At 34.7% G+C, this 18346-nt stretch overlaps 1 protein-coding gene across 15 annotated transcripts in view; it reads right to left on the bottom strand.

The window, feature by feature from the left end:
* CADPS2 (calcium dependent secretion activator 2) overlaps positions 1 to 18346 on the bottom strand; it is a 694484-nt gene that overhangs the window by 102577 nt on the left and 573561 nt on the right. For 7 of the 15 annotated variants that reach the window (XM_044678498.1, XM_044678502.1, XM_044678507.1 and 4 more), the window contains 3 exons: positions 11843 to 11946; positions 9697 to 9705; positions 5739 to 5895 (listed from right to left, as the gene is read on the bottom strand). In XM_044678498.1, the coding sequence (XP_044534433.1) occupies positions 5739 to 5895; positions 9697 to 9705; positions 11843 to 11946 (270 nt within the window). The remainder of the gene's footprint in view (positions 1 to 5738; positions 5896 to 9696; positions 9706 to 11842; positions 11947 to 18346) is intronic. The other 8 variants (XM_044678501.1, XM_044678508.1, XM_044678509.1 and 5 more) reach the window with 2 other exon arrangements.

Genomic DNA, 18346 nt, shown 5'->3' with positions numbered 1-18346 from the left:
TTAAGCACTTGAGGTAGAATAACATGCAGGTGTCAGCCCTCATATTTCAAAGCTTGAAGATTAACCTAATATGCAATATGGTGACCTAACAGTTCTTCATTTGAAAGAAATCTGAAAAAATAATCTCTGATATAGCCTCGGTGTGAGAATAACCCAGTGGGATTTCCACCTCTTCATTTCTTAATGAGTTTTTTGATAATGAGAGGTGACTTTGCCAGTCACTCTGGGCTCTATTATGGCTAATTTGACTCCACTTCACTCTCCTTGTTAATTATTAACACTAGCCTTTTTATCCTCATGAGACCACATTCCAATTTTTTCTTTTTAGATTTTTATGAGCCTATCTTTCTGAAGGTGAAAGTCTTCACGAATAGGTTTTCACTTAGTGTAAAGCCAGAACATTTATTATTCGTTTAGGCAGAGACTCTGTGACATTGATTATATAAGCACGGGTGTTCTTTCTGATGGCTTTAATGTGCTAGCAATGTGAAAAGGCTGTTAATTAAAGAATAAGCACCGTGGTATTTTTCACTTGGGAATCGGTTCCCGGGAGAATGGTCATTTGCCACTTGCTAGCATATCCACAGATTAAAAGGTGACTAGCTCCAAGGGTTTTTGCCTTTCAGTCATGCTGAAAGAAATCATTTGTGCAATTTCCAGATGGCTGTCATTTGTCAGAAATGGTCACTTGCTGTATCTATTATCATTGGGGAAATTGTGGAGCATAGCACGCAAACGTAGCATTTGTTATTTACTCTATCATCATAGTCTTTCAGTATCATTTAACTATCCTGCTAATTGCTTCATTATGAAAACATATTTATTTCCCCTCAATTTTAATAAATCTCCCTTTCAAAACTGTTTCCTCGGAAACTATTTAAAGTGATTACCCATCTAATTATCTCTTTATGTGGGGAGGAGGGAGGAGGGGAGAGGAGTAGACTGAGGAAGGAGGATGTGGAAGCAAAAGGTAGGATCTGACATTCTTCTTGGGGTGGAAGTTAAGGAGTCTGAGTTTGTTTTCATTGTCAATCTTGCTCTGGGAATCAGTGGGTTAGGCTGTGAGGGGTGGGAGACTGGGGACAGTTGCTTTAACTCTAGTGCAGCTGGTACTCCTCTCTGGAGGAAAGTGTTTAACCTCCAAGGGTTTGAAGAGTTGTCTTGCCCTAATCATGGCTAACTTTAGGCTTAGAGATAGACTGTAATTTTCATTTTTCTTTTCCTGGAACACCACCAAATTTCCTATTTGGAAGATTCCGAATATTCCACCACTCATCCACTGGCAATAATTATGACACTCCGTGATAACTTTGTCCCTGAGACTTGATGACAAATCATCACAGATTGGCAATTGTCTTTCACGCAGTGCTGAATATTTTAAGTTTCATTTAAAAGGCAAGACTGAGAATTTAACATCTTTACTAGTTGGACTGGGTTAATAAAGGAAATGTGGATTCTCATCTCTTTGACTATTAATGCAGAACCAAGCACAAAAGGTACATTTCTTTAAAATGAAAGAACATAGGGTTTTTTGAAAAACAACAGCAAAAGAAGGATAGGAAGTAAACAGGAGAAATGTTTAAATGATGCCTCATTATCAGTTTAATGGAAAGAATCAGTTACTTGGTCAAGGAATATTTATTAAGCACCTGTGTGCCGGGTAATCTGTTAAGCAGTGAGGATACAAAGAGAGACAAAAGACAGTTCTAGCTATTGTCTCATGACCATTTGAGAATCAAGGGACCTGGGTTCAAATTTCTGCTTTGCCATTTTTGAATACACTAAATTTCTGCTCTGCCACTTCTGTGACTTTGAGCAAGCTACTTAAACTTTCTGGGCCCTAGATTCCTCATTGTATATTGAAGTTGGACTAGATGACATCTAAAGTCCCTTCTAAATCAACATGTATGATTCTGGGAAATTCCCCATCTAAAAAAATCATGTAAAAGTTCAGATGAAATATTAGCTAGTTCACCATCAGCCTAAAAATGCAGCATAATGTCATTCTTGAAGGATGAGAGAAAAATGTATAATATTGTCAGTGTCAAATGTACAACGCTCAGCACAAATGATAAATACTCTAAATGTCTGAGTGACAACTCTGTGAGCCCAATTGGCAAGCAATTAATTTTTGGCTTCTTTAAAATGCAATACTAGTTTACATTTAAAATGTTACATTGGCTTGTTCATATTAAGTTGAGACATCTAATATCAGAATCTGGATTTGAGAAATAATACTTTCAATTAAGTCAATATGATAGAAATTTTCATATATTTGCACCAATTTATAGATATTATTTTTAGGGGTTAAATAAAACTTAGAGTTTTTCTGAATGTCTTCCATAGAATATAGAACTCTTTGTTATCTGAAACATTGGCTTTTCAAAAGGAATTAAGTTAATAAAAACATGTGGGTGATTAAGAAATAAAATAGTAGCAATATTCATAATGATTAACAATGTATTTCTTTATAATCAACATATAATTTATGTTGTTTATAAACTATATATTTGTATTGTATATATTATATATTGTATTATATATTATTTGTATTGTGTATGTTATAATTGCATATATAATTTAAATGTTATATTTTATAATAATTTATACACTGATAGGAGCATGTGATAATTATTGTTGACAATGTCAACAATAATTTCATATGATATACATATATGGCTGAAAATCCAGAAATATGTATTCATTGGTCATGGCTTTAGGTAGTAATTTGTAAACTTGAGATAAAGGTCTGCATTCCATTCCAAATCCCTAAGTCATACTCATCTCTTCATACTAAAAGGAAATTATGACACAGGGGAGCTTTTCCATTTACTTGAATACACTAAAGAGCTACTTTTCTCAGAATTAATTGATGTTTTCTAAAATATGGTAATCATTTTAAATATCACAGCCAAAATTTAGACACATCAAAAATCGGTGCAACTAAAATTCCAGACTAGGAATAAGTAGTTTGCTTTTGTTTTTGTAGTTCAATTAAAGATGGATTGAAACCAATCTGAAATTCCTTGTCCTTTGGATTTCATGAGTTATGCTTAGAATATTAGAAAAAACCAGGAAAGCAGAATGCAATTTAAAGACACGTTTTACTGGACACTATTTTTTATGCTTTTGTCATTTCAATGTTCTTTTTGTTTCATTCCTTCCAGTTATAATTATATTGCAATACTTTCTATCAAAAAGAAACATTACAAATAATTCCCTGAAATTCTAATGGATGTTGCCCCAAATAATCTGTAAAGAGAATATATCATTTCTTAGAAGAAAAGGCAAAATTTAATGAATGACTAAACATTATATAATTGTATTCTTCAATATTCAAAGGATCTATGATTTTGTGGACTGTGTGTTTCCTCCATAGATGCAGACTACAATCCCTTTCTTTCACTGACCCTAAACTTTTAAGAGTTGTTACAGTGAAGGAATTCATCAATCTGGCGGTGAGACATATTTTCCTTATTTTAGAAAAATAAAAAATAAAAAAGTCAGAATCCCCTATTTAAAAAAATGTTAGACAAGCCAAATGAATAATTCATCTCTGCTAAAATGCAGGACCATTATGATTTACTTAGCTAGAACTATAACATTGTCTGAAGATAAACCTAACTATAGCTAACATTTTTTATAATCCCTAATTACTGGTGAAAGCACTGTTATGCATAATGTTTTTATTGTTGAAAACCATAATTTTTGTTCAACAAGTTTCCATCTTAATTGTATTATTAGATGATAGGAAAAGTCAAAACAGGAACTCAGAAATTTATGTTGAATAAATCACATATGGGAAATCCAAATGGGGCTTTGCAACTATTTTGAAAGTAACGTGCTAACCCAGATCATATTCCTTATCATCTCTGAGAGGGGTAAGGGAATAAAAGCAAGGGAGACAATCTGGATCTTACAATTTTTGGAAACATGTTGAAAATTGTTATTACATGTAATTGGGAAAATAAAATATATTTGAATAAAAATGCAAAGAAATAAACTGGCTTTATAATAAGACCTTTTGGAAATGACACAAAACTAGGAGGGTCAGCTAATTCATTGAATGAGATAATCAGTATTTCAAATGATCTCCACAGGCTAAAATAATGACCCAAAATAAACAAGATAAAATTATACAAGAATATATATAAAGTTCAAAAACTTTAAAAACCAGGATGAGGAAGACCTACTTTGCTAGTAATTTATAAGAAAAGAAGTATTTAGGGGTGTAAAATAATCACAAGCTCACTAAGTATTAACAGTAAAGAAAAACACATAATTAAGTACACACAGTCCTGTTTCATTAATATGAAGGTAGAAGCAAAACAATAATTTTGTTGTACTCTTAAACTATTAGAGTGTTACGTTCAGTACCAGGAATATTAACTTTATTTGTTTGTTTATTCATTCATTTATTGTCAGTCAATAAGGAATATTAAACTTAAAAGATCCCTACTAAGTCAACATTTGGCTCAAGACAACAGGGTGCCTGAGTGAAGAGAAGAATGGTTTTGTTGTCAAGAGGACCTGAGTTCAGATCCCATCTCTGATACCAAGTAATTTTGTGACTTTGTACTTTTCCTTCCTTTTCCTCAATTTTCTCAACAATTAAGTATGGAAGTTGGACTTGAAGACCTCTGTGGTCCTTTTTAACTTTATTACCATGACCTGGTTCTCCTAAGAAGATGGTAAGGAATCTGGAAACCATGTTCCTTGAGAATCAGTTGTAGAAATTAAAGATGCTCATTTATTCAAGGGGTGTTCAGGAACTTCAAGTATTCAAAGGACTGCCCCATGGAGGAAGGAGTAAATTGATTTTGTGCTTCTCTACAGAACTGAGTTAGATCCAACAGAGTGGATCTTACAGAATTGCAGATTTTAGTTTGATATGTAGAAGAATTTCTTAATAAGAAGAGTTGGCAGTGGAGCGGGTTGCCTCAGAAAGCAATCGCCTCCTTGGTACTGGAATGGTGCAAGCTGATGTTGGAAGCCCACTTTGTTTTGTAAAGATTCTTACACTGGACAAGAAGTTAAAAGGAGTAACTTCTAACTTCCTTTCCAATTCTGAGAAGCTATGAAATGGGGAAACTTGCTAATACAGTGTTTACTATTAAAGTATAATAGAGTGGTTCAGTTTCAGAGGTAGTCTAGCAAAAAAAAAAATTCTAGAAAAAAATTCGAACGTTTCCTCCATAACACAAACATTTTCAAGTTCCTTGCACAAGTTAATTTATACAAGTTTTCTTTCTGGAACATGCCAGAAGCAAAGGGCAGAAATATGCATTTAAACTTTGAAAATCAGGAAATCTTGTAAATGAGTGTTTGATTTATTGATTGCCTAGACCTAAGAAAATGATGGAGAAAATGTTAGTAATTTAGATTAAATTTAAACGTGTGCTCTGATTTCCAGAGAAATGGTTGTGAAACATTCACAAGCATATTCCTAACTGTTCCCATGTTAAAAGTTGACAAAGAGTACCAAAAAGATGGAAGAGGGGAAGAAATGGATAGTGCAACGAAAGCTCAGGTGATACCATGGTGACCATGATAAGAGACTATGGAGGGTTAGCTCTGACCCAGAGCACCATAGTTCCATGATGAGGATAGAGGGCATATAACATGTCAGCCCTGGAACATTCATACTACAGCTCTCTAAACATTTGTATTTATAAACATAAATAACTCCCAAACCCACACCCTCACCCGTACCCACATTAACGGATCCAAACTCTTACTGTCATTTCTTAGGAAGTTATTTAGCAGTTGGAAAAGTGGAAAACTATCCCAAGAATCTTGTGGCTGAGCCTCTAGTGCTGAATCCATGTCCACAGTAAATAATGACCAAAATTTCTCTGCATGTTCAGCCAATAGATCTGGCCACCAAGCAAATGCCTAGCAAATGAAAGAGAAAAATATTTTTTTAGAAACATAAAAAATATGCCAGTGCCTATACTTGAGATGGTAAAAGGTCTTAAATAAAATGTAAACTTTTTTCAAGGAAAAAAAAAGAAATTTTATATGACTAATAAGAGAAAAAGAAAACCAGAAATAATGATCTATTAAAGTAAAAAAAAATAAACATCATCACTGAAATCTAACAATTATAATTTGATTTAAAAACAATTCCCTTGGCAGGATCTTTTAAAAAAATCATTCTAAAACATGATTAATTGCATTTATTATAGTTTCAAAAGAAGAAAAACTAGGAGAACATTTCCTCTCATTCATATTTTTTAAGAAAATGTCAGTTTCAGGGGCAGCGAGGTGATTTCATGGATAGTCAGCCAGCCCTGAAGACAGGAGGGCCTAGGTTCAAATGTGATCTCAGACATGTTGTGGCTGTATGACCCTGGACAAGTCACTTAACCCCTTAACTGCTCTTCTGTCTTGGAACTGACACTTAGTATTGATACTAAGTGGAAGGAACACCTGTACCCTAGCGGTATCCAGCTGCTCCCCTTACATACATTTTATAGTTAGTTCTCATTGCAGTCTCCAAGAGTGAGACTGGAAGAAACCTGAATTTCTGACAGCTTCTAAATGGCCAGATTTTGAGTTTTTCCTCCAAAATTAATAAAATATTAGGAAAAGTCTACACAAAAAATCATACTGAGAAGCTCTGTCAGACAGGAGATGAACTAATTTTCTCCAAAACTATGCCACTGAGATGAAAGTTCTAATGAGCTGTGCCAAGCTAAAAAATCCTTTCTTATTCGTGGTATAGAGAACCAAATACAGACATTAAGTTGAGGTTTTAAAAAAACAAACAAAAAAAGAAAATGCCAGTCTCATAATAATTTGTTGTATATTTCGCAGGGCAAATCAATTTAAAGTTAGCAAGTTCCACATTTTCTTTCAATAGCATACTAGGAACCTAAGGTTGATAACAGAAAAACGTATTGAATTTCTATTTTTATGAAAATGAACTTCTAGTTATTTGCTATAAAATAATTCATTCATTTTGACCATAGGCCTAAAAGAATTGATGATTAAAAGGAAATGTGATCATTATACGTAAGAGAGACAAATTTCAGTCTAAGCTAATATTAAAAAAATTCCTAGATAAAATGCTTTTTGGAATGGATATAGAGTACAAACAGAAAACTTGAGAAATGAAGTAGAGAGCAAGATTTTCATCACACATTCTTCATCTCTTGAATGTATATTGGTGATAAATAAGACTCAATCCTCAACATGAGTAATGAGAGATGGAATATAGTTTCTGGGATCGCTATTTGCTCAGTATACATTTTTGACTCATTAAGTAATATTGTGTTACTTCAAAAAATATTTTCTAAGGCCCTACATCAGGTATAGTAGTCACAACCACTAAAAATAGTTAAAATTAAGAAAAGAACAATAATACTGTCCCAGGACACTTTAGATAACAGCAATTCTTTATGTACTTAAAAAAACCCTTACCTTCTGTCTTAGAATCTATACTAAGTATTGGTTCCAAGGCAGAAGAGTGGTAAGGGCTAGGCAATGGGAGTTAAGTGACTTGACCATGGTCTCACTATTAGGAAGTGTCTGAGACTAGTTTTGAATCCAGAAACTCCCATCTCCAGTCCTAGCTCTATCTACTGCACTTTATAGTTATTTTTTATAGTTGTCTTCAAGGAGAGTAAGACTAGAAGGAAGATGAGTTTCTGACAGCTTCTAAATTCAGTCATATTCTGAGTTTTTCCTCCAAAATTTAATAAATTATTAAGAAAAGACTACACAAAAATCCTACTCTCAAGGTTTTTTTTTAGATAGGAAGCGAGCTTATTTTCTCCAAAATTACCAGTGGGACGTAAGTTCTGATGAGTTCTGCTGACCTGAAAAGGTCTTTCTTATCCATAGTATAGAGAACCAAATGTGCTATTTCTGAAGGCCAATGTACAGAGAAACTCACAATCACAAGCTTGGTCACTAAATGATTACTTTTGTTTACATAAATGACCTATAAAACAAAAAAATATATAAAATAGCTTTTGTTCTGTTGGCTGTATGGCAGCCACCTCTCTCCTCTTCCACAGTGATGGTGGTTGGAAGGCAGAAATGAAGAGAGAAGAAGGAAGGGAGGAAAGAAGCATCATTTCACAGAATTCTTGTCCTCTGTCAATATGGGCTAGAACTACCCCAGGTAGGACCTCGGACTTCATATCTAACATCCGCATGATTTTGGTCCCAAAGGGCAGACAGAAAACTGAGATCATACTCCACGTGTGGCATATCTCCTGGATAGAACATTCTCTACTATCTTGGGATGAGGTGTTTTCTGTGAATTTAGTATATACTTCAGGCATATTTTCATGCAAGTCTTTATTGATTCAACCTACTGGCTCCAACGATGCAGTGTCAACATCAAACCAATAGAATGATAGGATCCTGGTGGGTATGGGTCCCACCCAACAGGCACTCCTCTAGTCCTAAAGTGATTCAAAGCTGCTTTCTGCTTCCCTTTCTACTTCTTCCCATCCTTTTGTCATCATTCCTGCTGATCCATACTCCTTCTCCAGGATTTTTCCTTCTCAGCTCTATATTATCCATCACTAGAATGTAAGCTGCTTGAGAGTAAAAGTACTTTTCTCTTTGTTTGCATAGCCTTGCCCATAGTAGGTACTTAATAATTGCTTATTGAATTCAATTGATTGGTATAAGGATTTTAGTGCTGACTCTGTAACTAATTAGAGATGGATTCTTGAGCAATTCACTTTACCAAGGCTTGATTTCCTTATGTACATGATGCCTATACCCCCTAAGTTCTATATAGGCTGACTATAGGACTGTGAGAATCAGCTAGAGAGTACAACCGGATGTCTACTTCCTTCAGAACTCTATCAATAATGATACCTTGTTCTGGATAAACTGATAAGTTCAACTAAAAATTCTTGTCAACTGATATTGAAGAGGTCTGTTATTGTGAGTGGATTATTTAGTCTGAAAGCTCACCAGAAACGATTATACAATCTTCCTAAGATGAAGAAAGAAGAATTCTGAGGCAGGGCTGAAAGAAAGAGGTCAAGAGACCTTCAGAGGAAGGGAGAAAAGTCTTCTAAGTAAAGTTACTGTCAAAGATCTGAAAAAAAAAATGAAACCTGCTTATCTAAAAATTTGCCAAAGGATAGAAAGAACCTTTTAGCCCTGAAAAGTAAACTGCCACTGTGAACAGAAGTGGAATGGAAATAAAAGGACCTGACACATGAGCCACTTGAAGGTCTCTTGGAGGCAGATAGATTAACCTCTACCAAGGGAGTTGATCTGGGTACTCTTTCAAGGAGGAAGGAAACTCTGGTTTGAACATACAGCAAAATAAATATTAGACTAGAGAGCTAGAACATCAATTCACTTTGGAAATGACATAGCAAACCATAAAATACATTCTCTGTAAATGTTCGGAGAAAGTTAGAACTGTCAGTGAATGAAAAAATAATCCCCAAGACATGTTGATTCACTGAGATGGGTAATAGGAAAATGGGTGATATGTAATTAATCACTGGTAACACACACCCATCCATCACTACAACACCTAACCTAATTAAAGAATGACTCATACTCTTGAGTTTTAAGGAGGAAGATTAAAATGTCTCTAAAAATTAGAGAAATTCAGAATTGATATTTTTACAACATAATTTCATAAAATAAAGAGTTTCATGCTAGAAAAAAAGGGCAAAAACAATACTACTTTATGTGAGATGGGACACATACCTCTCTTCCCTGAGGGAATCCAAGGATTTGAAAGCATTGTAGAATGGGAAAACATTACAATATTAAAAAAAAATATAACAAGAGTTCATTGTCATAGTTTTATTTTGAAACCTGTTTTCTTTCTCCAGTTGTTGTGCAGTGATTTTCCTGTGTGAAGGTTGCTTGTATTCAATAAACTTAATTTTTTTGGAGGTTGGAAAATAATATCAGTTTTTTATTTTGTTGGTACCCATTACATTTTAATATGTATATTGGTTTTCCTTTAAATTTTAATTGTAATTGCAATGAGTATGTAACATTTAATAATTACCTTTAAATGGTAGGAAATGAGGATCACAATAGAGTAATGAGTTTGAACCCTACATAATTACCATTTTCCTTATTGGTGCTGGTAAAGAAAATGCCATATTTGTAAAACCTACAGAACTATTTGGACCATGAAGAATATATCTCTTTAATGGAAAAGAAGATTGTAATTTGATGCCCAATCAGAATTACCTTTTTAAAAAAATTTGAAAATGCCTAATACTCTGATGATAATGCTTTGCATCAAAAGACAAAGAGAAAACACAGCTATTTTATCAAATAATCATTTGCAGTGTAACCCAGCAGTGATACTAGTGTAGAATAGAACCTCCTGGGAATTCATCTCAAATTATTGAAGCAGCTGTTTCTTCAGTTTAAAATAAAATATCCATAACAAGTTCACACATGACAGATGCAAGGGAAAAACTAGATTCCACAGTGTGAGCGAAAAGCAGATGTTTTGAATGATCATATTTATAACCAGATACAATAAATCTTCGTTTAACATGGTATGGTTTCATGGATATCTTTATTCAAAGAGTTGTTTAAAATGTACTTCCTGTAGTTTCTTACATCTTTGAGATCAAGGTTTCATTAAATGTAAATACCATATAAATTATATGTATCTGTTCTTGTATATCCCTGTTCACTTCTTGTGGTTCCCAAATAACCAAACTGATTCTATAGTATTCAATTTTTTTATGCTTTAGTAAAGAGAGTTTCCTCTTCCCTCCTCCAGCTAAAAAAGAAAAAAAAAAAGACCAAGAACAAGAAATCTCTTTCATTCTTGTGAATAAAACCCCTAATCTTATCTGAAGTCACTTTTAGAATTTAAAATAGGTCAATTAACTCTGCTTTTAGCATATTCAGATAACACTAATTTGAAATTAGGATCTGAAAACCACTTTTTCAATCAACTACAACCTAGTGAAAACTGACATAAGCTAGCATTTATATAGGCTTTAAGGTCAGTAAAGAACTTTATGTTAATTGAATCAAAAGATTTAAGGAGCTTGAGAAAAAGAGAGGAATTGAAGTTAATCTATTACTTTGAAGTTTCTGGTGAACTTCTGATAAGGTAGTACATGAAAAACCCTTCCAGCATTATCTAGATGCCAGCAATTATGATTATTTCCCAAGCCAGAATTGCTCTCTTTATTCTCTGTACTGTCATAACGCTTTGCACATTTCAATGGCCTTGTAGAGGATGCCTTTTATTTATAGACACCATATATATATCTCACCTTTCCTACTTAACCCTATGCTCCAAGAGTTGGAGACGGGAGACAAATTGGATACCTTGTTGGACATGGAGTCAAGAAGATTGGAGTGAATCCTACCTCAAAAACTGATTAGCTGAGAGCGTGGAGGCAAGTCCATTAAGCTGACTCTCAGTTTCCTAATTTGTGAAATAAGGATGTTGCCCTGGATGCCCTCTGAGATCCCTTTTAAAGCTCTAAATGTGTGACTCTTCAGTCCTTCTTCTCAAAGCAACCTACTCATTCCCCTGCACTTGGCCAATGCTCAATACCTGTACATGTTTGCTTGAACTGAATTGCTTTAAAACTACCCATGCTTTCCATGACATTTCATTACCTTCTGGTACTATCACTAGTCTCTCTTTCATGCCTTTCAGTGTCTATATCTGAACCAAGGATACTATCAAGAGAATGCAAGTATAATTTGATTTCTGTTCACTTTACGTAAACTTCCTTCTCTGAAGGTGCATGGCCTGATGTTCGTCAAGGATCATGGCTAACCTGCTCTTTAGTGTGGCTCCCAATAAAAGGAAGAGAAGTGCCTGGAGCATTTATTCTACATTAAAAATCATTTTCCTCACCTCTGAATGATGCTCTTCATTCTGCTGCAATACCTCTATGCAGAGCTCTGCTAGATGAAGGACCTCCTCTAGCTTTCTAGCAGGAGCAGCTTGGTTCATGATCTCTACAGCAAAAAAAGAGAATTACAATGATATTACCTTGGAAAGTCTCTTCCAAGACAAATACATATTCTCAATGGTGCTGAAATAGAGTATGGATGGATGGTAATTTTTTAATGGAATAAATGATTCAAGAGAACAGATACTCTGCATCACAAATGAATACATAATAGTAACAACAGCAAAACCCAGTTCACCAGAATACAGAAAATATTCCACCCACAAAACAATCACAGGCAACTGGGAGTGCTTTTCTGTTTAATACAGAAGAAATAACAGATGCATCTGTATATTAGATGCTCAACTGCTGTAACAAAAAAGTTCTAATTTTCTTCAAGGTCAGGCATGCAAAGAAATAAGTTACCATAGATTGTTTTGTTTTGGTTTTTTCTCTTTTCCCCCTTTCATTGTATTGTCAATACGTTGCCATCTTCACAGAGGAGTCATCCCTGAAATTTGTGAAACCTGGTTTGGTGGTGGTGGTTGAAATTCCAAGCTTGAAAATGTCTATAGTTAGGTGATCTCAAAATGGAAAAAAAGTACAAAGTCTCCTAAAACCACTCTGACAGCATGCAATTAACTGATTTCCTTCCCAACTCTCCCTTCTAAATATCCTACAGTTCTTTGAAGCTGTAGGTTCTTTCATTATTGTAGCAAAACTGGTGCTCCAAAAAGACAGGTCATAATAGGATTATAAGGTAGTGATCTAAAACTCAGTACCAATGAAAGCAAATAGCTCATTGAAAAGACACAACTAATTTGGCAGGAATGAGAGATGGATGCTGCCAATATTTAAAATGTTTCATACGTTGATTTGCAGAAGAGAGCTTCAAGTAGGAAGTAAAAGTCTTTCAGAATAAATAACCTTTTAGCTTGATGGACCTATTATATCAAGGAAGTTGTAGGAAGGGAATGAAAGCTTTTAGGAAATAAAGATCTTTTCTCTGTGGACCTTGGGGGCTCTTTTTTTCCTGCTGAAGAGTCTTCTACTTCATTTTCTCACCACCCCATCTCAACACCCCAAGGGATTTTCTTGGTAGAAGAATCTCTTCTACTTTGTTTATTTCTCAGATTTCTAACTCTCTGGGACAAGTGAAGGTGCCAATCACCAGAGTCACTCTGGTTCTATGTCAGAAGGAAAAATTAATCGCTCTATTTCTTTACTCTGGTGTCTGTGGTGAACCCATCCATTTTCTTTTCTCACCCAAATTTATTCTTCTTTCTCCTCTTTTATTTCATATTCAAAAGCAGATGGAAAAAAGGGTACCTAGGATGAGAAAAAGAAGGGCTGCCTGGATTGACTTTGGGGAACAATAAACCATATATAATTATCGTTTTTATCACTACCTCCAGTTCCATCCCTGCTCTTCCAAAGCAACATATGCTGTCTAGCCTGTAGCAGAGAAAAAGGAATATGGTCACTCATGTTCTCCGGAAAATGCTAAGAATGTGAATCACTCCCACAAAGTCATGACTACCATCACTCTACTCTTCTATTCACTATTAGGATACAAAAACCAAAGGCTCAAATTAATTTAAGAAGCCCAGATTCCTACATTTTTAAATATGCAAAGGACAATTGAAATACATCAACCAACTTCTCCACAAATGGAAAAAATCTCTCCTGCAACATCCCTGTAAATAGGCTTATACTCCCTAATAATAGGAAGTTCATTCTTTATTAAGTATCCCTCTGCATTGTTGGACAGATCTAATTATTACAATCCAGTTGGGTTGCCATCACATACACATATAAGTAAAATAAGTGCCAAACAAATAATACAGATTTTTAGTGTTGATAGGACCACTTCATTCATATCCTTGCAAACAATGGTTCACGAATCAAACCTGGTATACCACCCATTGCCATCTTCAGCCAACAAGGTGAGTGCTTTTTTATATTTGCAAATATAACAAAACTTTTTCTTAAGTTGAAAAAAACACATTATTAACTTGTGGATTGTACAAAAATAGGAGATGGACTGGATTTTACCCAATGACCCACATTACAACACAATAATGTGCTGACTCTTGTTTTATACAACTACTTTTAAGTTAATTGTAGGGAACATTCTACTTATAATGAATTTATGCCCAGCAAGTTATAGGTAACTGTCTATTTATGTCTGACACTCATTTGTCCAATGCCCTTCCAATTATCTTTAATTTTTAACTCACCTTATATCTGTATATCTCAAGATTTTAAGTCATATAAGCATTACTGCTGGGATAATAGTTAAGAGGGATTTTATAGCAATGAGCAGTCTAGATCTTTCAAAGTACAGCATGATTTCCCAAATGCCAAATGTTATTTAGTTTGATCTAATTTACACATTTTGGAGTTTTACTCATCATTTATATGTAGTGCCTATTGAATCAGACTGAATTGTCTGATTCTAGAGGTGTGGTTTGACAAAGAAATCATCCACAAAACTTGTCTTTCCTCCTCTCTTATTTTCATCAAAAATGCCTTTGAAGCTTGTACAGACATTTCACAAAAAGATCTTATATAAAAGGATGGATATATGATTGCATGCAGGTGTATGAGTTGGTAGTTATCTTTTTTTTTAGAAAGTTGGGGGGGAGGGAAACATCATTCTTTCAGAATCTTCCCTTCTTTGAGCTAGATTGAGAATAGATGGCTAAATGTCTTTGAAATTGTATTTTTTACCACATGGATTTATTTTGTTTCTATTCAATCAGGTACAGGGATTCTTCTGCCTATTATTGATAAAGGGGATAGTTCACTATAAATATGCCTCTTAATATGTTCCAGATTCCTATGTCCTTTGTTGATCTATACTGATTTAGTCCAAAAATGCCTTGATATAAAAGCTTCAAGGTCTCTTTTGCCCTCTTTTCGCAACTTCTTTTCACTCTTTTATGAAGCAAACTTTGGAATCCTTTTATTTTCCTCTTGTTTGTACCCTAAAGTGGTGCTATTTTTGACTTCATTTTCTCTCTGCATTTGCTTACTATGGCTTTTTCTGGGCTACTTGGGCCTCCTTGTGGCAATTATTCTGTACCAGTTAAACCACTGAGAAGTATGAGTTAATGCCTTTGCCTTTGTCCAGATCCAGCATCCTAGAGTTGCCATTGCCTAAACAGGTGGGGCAGTTTCTACTGTAAATACAGATTATCCTTTGGCTTTTTCCTTTTCTTTTTTCCCAATTTGGTACTTCTCTACTCTAACTCTTTAGTGACATGACTCCCTGCAACTATAATTGGTTCGGAAATGATTACTATTGGTAAAGAGTCACTGCCCAGCCATTAAATTAATTTATCATGACTTTTGTGCTTGACCTGAATAGGGCCGATCTGCTTCTTTCTTGAAAAGAATGTTTTCACAATAGACAAGAATGAGACTTCTAAATAATTAGAATTCTTGTGCTTATTTAACATTTTGATTTCAAATCATAGTTTCTAATGTAATTTTTTATTATCCTTCCATGTATTTTCCTTTACATTTCTGTTGCTGAGTGATAAGACAGATGTTAACTTCATTTAGAGGGTCTCTGTGAGATTCTTCATAGAATTCTTCTATTTCATCCTTGGCAATGGATGTTCTTAGAGAATCTATCATTATTATCATAGTGGTCTATTTATTTATGTTCTCTGTGAATGCTGCCAGGCAAGAGAATAAAGTATTCCATGAAATGATGGCCTTGCCATGTACCCAAGGATGAGGAGGAAATCTGCCAGGTACTCGTTACCTCTCAAAGGAGATCCTGGGAACTCTCCTTCCATTTAGCCGTACCTTCTTCATGTCTTCTAGTTTCAAGTATATTAAGGAGTGTTTCATTTCCTGTGTTTGTATATCAATTCAGGAGCCACTCATCAATCACCTGTTAAAAGCACTAGCAGTTAAATTAATGTTTGTGGCTGGTCAAGAAATTTCCTAGGATTCTTTGTCTCCTTTGCTATTTGTATCACAGGATTGCAGGCCATTTTATACTCCATCTCCTCCTCATTTCATTGACTGTAAAGTTACTTTCTCTCCCCGAATTCCCAAAGGGAAAATTAGTTATCAACTTTCCAATTCTTCAAGTGAACTTTTATTTAGTGCAGCTTGTCTTATACAGTGGGCAATCACCCTATACCCAAGACTACTTAACGCCTTTCTACCTTGATAAGAGCTAGTCGATCTTATATTCCATTGACAAAATTTTCAAGAGTCTTGAAGTATGACTTTGATAGGAATGGTACAAAAAATAAATTTTATAGTGGTTCTGAGGACAATTAAATGACAAGCTGAAGATGAATTATGGGCTGAGAACATTATGAGCTAAAATGGTATAGTAATGATAGAGAAAAGGAGATAAGATCAGGAGCTTGAAGGACAAGTTGGAATGGACTTCAGCAGTAACCAATTCCTACCACCTCATTTTACATATGAGAAATAAACTGAGGGCAAGAGAGTTTAAATGGCTTGCCCAGGATTACACAGGTAGTAAGAGAAAAGGATTTTTAAGATGGAAGGAATGGAGGAAGGTCAGAAATGATGATGGGAGTAGGCTAATTGTAGCCTAGTTAGGTAATTGTGAAAGATAAAGCTAGAGTGGTGAAGTATATAATAGTTAGACTTTTGAAGACACTAAATATTGGGATAAGCAGTAAGAACTTTATTCTACCGCTATAATGAAGATTTTTGAGCAGTGGAAGTAGCTTTAGTTAGACTAAATAGCAGGCATGTAGTGGGAGAGAAATGGGACAGGAAAGATCTATTTGGATGATGTAAAGTTAGGATAATAAAAGTTAAAAGCCTAAACTGGGAATTACATTAGCAAAAATATAAAGGAAGGGGAAAGAATGAAAGGCATTATTGAAGGAAGAATTCACAAAACCTGGTGATGGAAAAACTATAGGGAACAAGGAAGAAGGAGGAAGGATTGAAAAGCGATTCTCTAATTAGGATCTTTGATTGACTTAGAAAATGACAGTCCCATTGGTATAAAAGGGAATGGAGTCATAATGGGCCATCTAATAGATATTAGGCCTATTGATTTGTAAAAATATCACCTGATTTTTCTAATTATAATTATTTTGGCACAGTATCTGATATATAGTATGTTCTGAATAAATGCCTGTTAGTTGCCTGAGTAATGGATCTGAAAAGGTAATATACTTGCATTGAACTGTTGAGTTAAATGAGGTGAAGTTGAATAACAAGAAGTTTTCAGGGGCTACTGGTTATAAGTAAATTGTGATGGACAACTGCCAGCATTTCAACAGAACAAAAAGCAAATAAACATACTATAAAGAATCATTTAAAGCAACTCCACATAAACCATGACTATTTGGAAAGGACAGCAATTGGAGGATTACAGACATCATTAGGACAGTTCAGTTGAAGTCAACATTTTACCATGAAACAAAGAAGACATCAAGCCAAACAATAAGGGGAAGCATATTGACTGTGGCCTTAGCCACAATTCAGAGAATATATACAATATTTCAGGATTATCTGTTAGGTTATTTGGTTTCCTCTGAGCAGGAATTGCCTCATATTTGTATTGATAACCCCAGCACCTAGCATAAGGCATGGTACATAATAAGCGCTTAAAATGTATATTGCTGACTTAAGAAAAATAAAAGTTACATAACGTCCCACATTATGATTGTGATTCTGCTCCATCACCTTGCAAAACAATTCCCCTGTTTATAAAAAAATTTACTCATCTCTAAAATGAGGGAATTTAATTAAATGGTCTCTTAGATCCTTTCTAGTTTTAATCATGATCCTAAGAATTAAATGAACTGCAAATATCTACAGAAAATTTGTGGGTGGGAAGGTGTTCTGTTATTACTATAACCATGTGGGATCCTTGCAATAGCCTTGTAATTGGTCTCTCTTCTTTAAGACTGTCCTCACTTCAATCCATAATATATCTTCTCCCTCCTACTCAATAAATTCCAGTGGCTTCCTATTACATTCAGAATCAAATATAAAATCTGTTTGGCATTTAAAGCCCTTCATAACCTGACCCCTGCTTACCTTTCCAGTTATCTTACACTTTACTCCTCTCTATGCACTCACCAATCTAGTCACACCAAGCCTACATATTCTTCACACATGACACTCCAACTTCTGACTATTTCTTTGTGCAAGCTGTTTCCTATGCCTGAAAACCTCTTCTCTTTACCTACAACTCCTATTTTTCTTCAAAACTCAATTCAAATTCTACTTTTTTCAAAAGGTCTTTTCTGGACCCCTTGGTGGCTAGCTCTTTTCCTCTAAAATTACTTCCAACTTCTATATTGAATAGTAGATAGATAGATAGATAGATGCATGGAAAAAGAAAGAAAGAAAGAAAGAGAGAAAGAGAGAAAGAGAGAAAGAGAGAAAGAAAGAAAGAAAGAAAGAAAGAAAGAGAGAGAGAGAGAAAGAAAGAGAGAAAGAAAGAA

This window comes from Gracilinanus agilis, chromosome 5, assembly GCF_016433145.1.
Source record: "Gracilinanus agilis isolate LMUSP501 chromosome 5, AgileGrace, whole genome shotgun sequence".
Lineage (NCBI taxonomy): Eukaryota > Metazoa > Chordata > Mammalia > Didelphimorphia > Didelphidae > Gracilinanus > Gracilinanus agilis.
This window is presented reverse-complemented; position numbering and strand designations above follow the sequence as displayed.